The 5,386-nt window shown below is 40.6% G+C and overlaps 1 protein-coding gene across 1 annotated transcript in view; it reads left to right on the top strand.

The window, feature by feature from the left end:
* The window catches only part of Sap18 (Sin3A associated protein 18), a gene marked incomplete at its 5' end in the record, with an annotated part of 4,390 nt that extends 804 nt beyond the window's left edge, over positions 1-3,586 (top strand). The window contains 2 exons of the mRNA XM_031362705.1: positions 2,710-2,832; positions 3,174-3,586. Of these exons, the coding sequence (XP_031218565.1) occupies positions 2,710-2,832; positions 3,174-3,330 (280 nt within the window). The remainder of the gene's footprint in view (positions 1-2,709; positions 2,833-3,173) is intronic.
* Positions 3,587-5,386: the final 1,800 nt, after the last annotated feature.

A 5,386-nucleotide genomic window follows, 5' to 3' on the forward strand; every position in this document is an offset into this window, starting at 1 on the left:
CCCTGGCTGTCCTGGAACTCACTCTGTAGACCAGGCTGGCCTCGAACTCAGAAGTCTGCCTGCCTCTGTCTCCCAAGTGCTGGGATTAAAGGTGTGCACCACCACTGCCCGGCCTTGCATAATTTCTTATTGCAAGGGGATCCCTGAGTTTGATGCCAGCCAGGACTACACAGAGAGTCCCTGTCTTGGAAAACAAACAGTCCCCCACCGAAAACGCGAGATAGTGATTGAATTTATAAGGGAGAACTTGAGTAATGGCTTAATGTAAGCCGCTTTCCAAATACAAAAATTTCATGTCTCCCAACAAATAAGTTTTCCAGCTTGCCAGTACTTTCCTTACATCCTGAGGATATAAAGTACTGCTTTTCTGTCAGTGAGCTCAGCTTTCCAGAGAGTTGTCTCTCTGTTATCTGTTGAGATTGTTCCAGGACCACATGGATAGCAAAATCTTGGAATGATCAGTTTTTTACTTTAAAAAAATGTTGTAGTTTTACTGTACACACCCTTCAGCATATGCTCTTGGGACTCTTGGCTGTAAAGTTTGCCCTTCTGCTAGGGCAACCCAGACTATAAAAGCTTGTTTAATTTTTTAAAAATTGCCTCAAAAGAAAATCAGAGTTGTTTCACTTCAGAGTTTATGCCATCATTGAAGTTCACTAGGGACAAAATGTAAAATTTCAGAATTATTTGCAGAATAGAGTATGAATTCTGGCAAAGTAAAATTTAGCTGCAAAATTACATAAGAAGGTAACAGCTGCCTTTTTATCTGAAATTTTACAACTTATTTTATTATACAGTGAACTACATACAGTTCTGAAAAAATAAGATTTTACTTGAACTGTACATATCATGAACTATATATTTGTGTCAGTTTCAATATTATATCTTTAAAATTTTAATTTGCTTTTTATGTATATGGGTGTTTTACCTTTATGTATGTGTGTACACCACTTAAATGCCTGGTGTCTACTGAGGTCAGAAGTGGGTATCAGATCTCTGGAACTGAAGTTACAAATGGTTGTGAGCTGCTATGTTGGTGCTTGGAGTTGAACTCAGTTCTGCAAGAGCAATAGTGCCCCTGAGTCTGAAAGACTGAGTTCTATTATAGGAAGCTTAAATGCCTGGTGTCTACTGAGGTCAGAAGTGGGTATCAGATCTCTGGAACTGGAGTTACAATGGTTGTGAGCTGCTATGTTGGTGCTTGGAGTTGAACTCAGCTCTGCAAGAGCAATAGTGCCCCTGAGTCTGAAAGACTGAGTTCTATTACAGGAATATTGAGAAATACCTGGAGTAGAAAATGGGGACAATATGGTCCTCCTGGGTATTTTCACTCCGTGTATTGAGTATGGTGGTGTGGAGATTTGTAGTGTTCACAGTAAAATGCACACTTTGGTTGGGTTCTTTGGTTCTCTCCTTGGGACCGTCACATCAGTGTTCTCATTCTGAAGTGTCTTTCTAGGGTTTCTGCCATTTCATTCCAGTGCTTTGCACAGAATGCTATTTCAAGTTTAGACTTTGCATTTCACTTTACTCCTTGTTGTTGGCAAAACCAGTATAAATGTGAACTAGGCTAACAGTTTACATTTTCAGTTACTTTGCCCTAGATTGTACTATATTAGCACAAAGACTATGTTTAGTTCTGAGTTCAGATAAGTATTTTTAAGTTAATAATGGCTTAAGTTGTAAAAGGAGCTGTAGTTTGTCTTAAAATTTCATATGTTTGGCTTAAGGATTCCATCATTTTAAAAACATTTTTTGTGTGTGTGTGTTATTTTGTGTTGTATGTGCATTGTGTAAGTGCTACAACTCTTAGGTTAGAGGACATCTTTTGGAGTATTTCTCTCCACATTTACTTGAGAGTTCTGGGAATTGAACTTAGGAGAGCTGGCTTATGCAGTAAGTGACTTTACCTGCTGAGCCATCTCGCTAGCAAATTTATTTTGTGTGTACATGTGGCCTATGGGAGTTTCGTAGCACGAGTGTAGAGGTCAGTGGACAGGTTTGGAAGGCAGTTCTCTTTGCATCATGTGGGTTCCAAGGATCACACTAAGGTTGTCAGGCTGTCAGCAAGCACTTTTGCCCCCTAAGCAGCCTTGCCTCTATCACTAAGGTTCTATGAGAGAACAATAAATTACATATTCTTATGAAGATGCTGTCCTAGCACACTGGTTCTAGGATGCATTCCACTTTTAGATGCCGTAATGTATGGGAGATCGTGGATCTTAGAAAATAGTTATTTGTGTAGTCAAATAATTTGTACTGGTTACTTGTAGATAAGTAGATCATTGAGCCAGATGATGTAGTCTCAGAACAAGGTATGTGGGACTCTCCTTTAGCCTTTGTAGAAGGATTCTTTAATTTATTGATGTTTTTCTCCATGGAGGACAGCACAGGAAATATTCAAGGCAATTTTTTCTTTGTTATATTAGGGGTGTGTGTGTGTGTGTTTGTGTACATTCCTTGAGATGCTTGAGTTGAGGAGGTCAGAAAACTGGAAGTTGGTTCTCTCCTTTTGATCCTTGTTTGGGTTGATACACCTTGCCAGGATTGTGCAGCAAACTGGCTTCCCTGCCAGGCCATCTTGCCAGCCACAAATCATATATAGTGTGAAGCACTGGACTACGAACAACTCATGGATGCACAACTTGTTTTTAATGTCCTTGTTATATTAATGTTTATTAATCATAATTATCTCTTTAAAAATTTCAGGATGGACGCAACCTTGAAAGAACTGACTAGTTTAGTAAAGGAAGTCTACCCAGAAGCCAGAAAGAAGGGCACGCACTTCAATTTTGCAATTGTTTTTATGGATCTTAAAAGACCTGGATATCGGTAGGTGACTTGTTACTTTAATTCTTGTTATCTCTGCATTTTGCAAGTCAGGCCCCCTCCCCCAGCAACACACACATATATATTCTCTTTCTGATAAGATGCAGCAGTGTTGGAATTATAAACATATGTCACCAAGCCTGGCTTTGGGATAATGCCTTTAGTGGCTGTCTTTTCGTGGCAGTAGTGGTGTCTATAGGCTTATATTCAGATCTGGCTTAACTTGAATATAGTGCTTAAATTCTGGAAATTCACCATGTGGAAATCATCTCATGTTCTCGGTAGTCTGTACTGTTCTGTTGATGCAGTTCTAGTCCATTAACCATTGACTTTCTTTCCTGCAGAGTTAAGGAGATTGGCAGCACCATGTCTGGCAGGAAGGGCACTGATGACTCCATGACTCTGCAGTCACAGAAGTTCCAAATAGGGGATTATCTGGACATAGCCATCACGCCTCCAAATCGGGCACCGCCTTCGTCAGGGAGGATGAGACCATACTGAATCCTATTGACTTTCTTGAAGTTATTTTTCAGCCAGTTTGTAAAATAAACTTACTTGATCCTTTCTTCCCCCGGACTTTGCCATTAAGCCTTTAAATTTTCAACAAATTGTAACACATTTATTTAGGAATTAGAGTTGATGTACTTTGGTATATTAAAGAGAGTCCATATGTTTTAAGCCCTTCTGTAAAATATGAAGAAAAGTGCTCTTAGCATTCTGTATAAAGCTGTATTGTGAAATACATGTGTTCAATCAGCCCAGGTGTAAAAGTTAATGAAGGCATGAGTCTTACCTGATAAAGTAGGGTTTTTATTAAGCAAAGAGGGCATTTTAAGCCCTAAAGAGGCAGAATAAGAAAGCCATGGGGTTGTATAAAATGGTGAATATGTTTGTGGCATTAGACTATAGGCCTGTGTGAATAAGCAAGTTGAAAACATCTTGTGTTGGAAACGTTTGACTCCCTTAGGTGACCCAAGATAAAGTAGGTGTGGCAGGGGCTGGAGAGATGGCTCTAAAGTTAGGAACACTTGTTCTTGCAGAGGACCCAGATCTGTTCCCATCTGTGAGCATCTGTATGATGGCTCACAACTCTTTGTAACTCCAGTCCTAAGGAATCTGACCCCCTCTCTGCCTCTGGGCACCAAGTATACATACAGTGAAGAGAGGAAATGAATCCAAACCTAGGCCATGAGTGAGGCTTTCCTTGATCTGAGAATGGAAATACAGCCTGTTGAGTGCTGGAGACCTCACTGGAGAGCTGTGAAAGCTAAATATTTGCAATAAGCCTGTCCCTTTGCACCATGGGTGGTTGTATGTCCTAACCCTATTTAGCTGCTTTCACTTCCAAGGAAATTTCATGTACTTCTGGAATTCCTGACCATCCCGCTATTGGGCTTATAGGTCTGGTTGTACCCAACTAAATTAAATGTGAATGAAGTGAACTTTCAGAGGAAGTTTCTCGGTTTGAGAAACTCAAGCTTTTCACCACTGACAAGTGCCAAGGACTTACGTAAGATCAGAGCCTCTCAGAAATACTACAGTAAGGATGAAAAGAATGTACAGAAGCTCATGACAAGTGGCATGAAAGAGATAATTGCTGAAACTACATGGTATAGTCCTGGAGTTGGTGTGAGATTACTACTCCAGATAAAGGGATCAAATAAACAGAAGAGGGACCACAGTGCCCACAACTTCTGTGGTTTTAATCAAATGAGGGCCCTGCACATTAGGCAAGCACTACCACTGAGCTACACTCCAGGCTTCTCTCCCAACTTTTTATGTACTGTTCGCAAGATCTGATGGTAAAGAGGGAGAAATGTCAGATTACATAAGGTGAGGACATCCCAGATTTAGAAACCATCAGGGCTTTGCAAAACAGTGTAGGACACAAAGAAAAAAAAGCATTAATGCTCAATTTCCTCATCTGAAGTGCCAATTACCTACCTCAAATGTAAGAACTACATATGCTAATAAACACAGCATTTAGAAGCACGCATGACAGTTAAATCTCTGACTCACACTATCACTAGTTCAGAGACCAGGGCCGGCCTCAAAAAGGGTCCCTGCTCTCAGCAGGTAACTCATTTGGGAGATGAACATGAATTTATACTTGGATATACAGTACAAGTTCTATTTAGTATGACAGATGATAGAGCACCCAAGAGCTGTACTGGGATCTGGAACCATCTAATACTTTCAGTGTTTTGTTTGCAATGACAAAACTACAACTAGCATAAAGCATGGGGTTTTGTGATCATTTTATGGAAAGTGCAGGGCACAGCTAGCTGGCCTGAGACCAGCTCACAATGGATGTTTTACCTCAGTCGTGCTGTGGTCTATGTTCAGGTGTGCCCCTTGTGTGTTCAGAAAAGTAAACTTCCACAGTTCCCAGAGGCCTCAGCACTGATAGGCATGCTTAGAGACTGCAATGCTGCTTGGTTCCCTCTAGAATTGGGTTGTAAGTTTTATAAGTGTAGAGGAGCAAACAATGTCAGGTGTCAGTTGCTTGTAGACAGGAGAGAATGAAGCAGAGCAGGCAGTGTTAGATCCAAGACAG

The sequence above is a fragment of the Mastomys coucha genome, unplaced genomic scaffold (genome assembly GCF_008632895.1).
Source record: "Mastomys coucha isolate ucsf_1 unplaced genomic scaffold, UCSF_Mcou_1 pScaffold9, whole genome shotgun sequence".
In the NCBI taxonomy this organism is placed as follows: domain Eukaryota; kingdom Metazoa; phylum Chordata; class Mammalia; order Rodentia; family Muridae; genus Mastomys; species Mastomys coucha.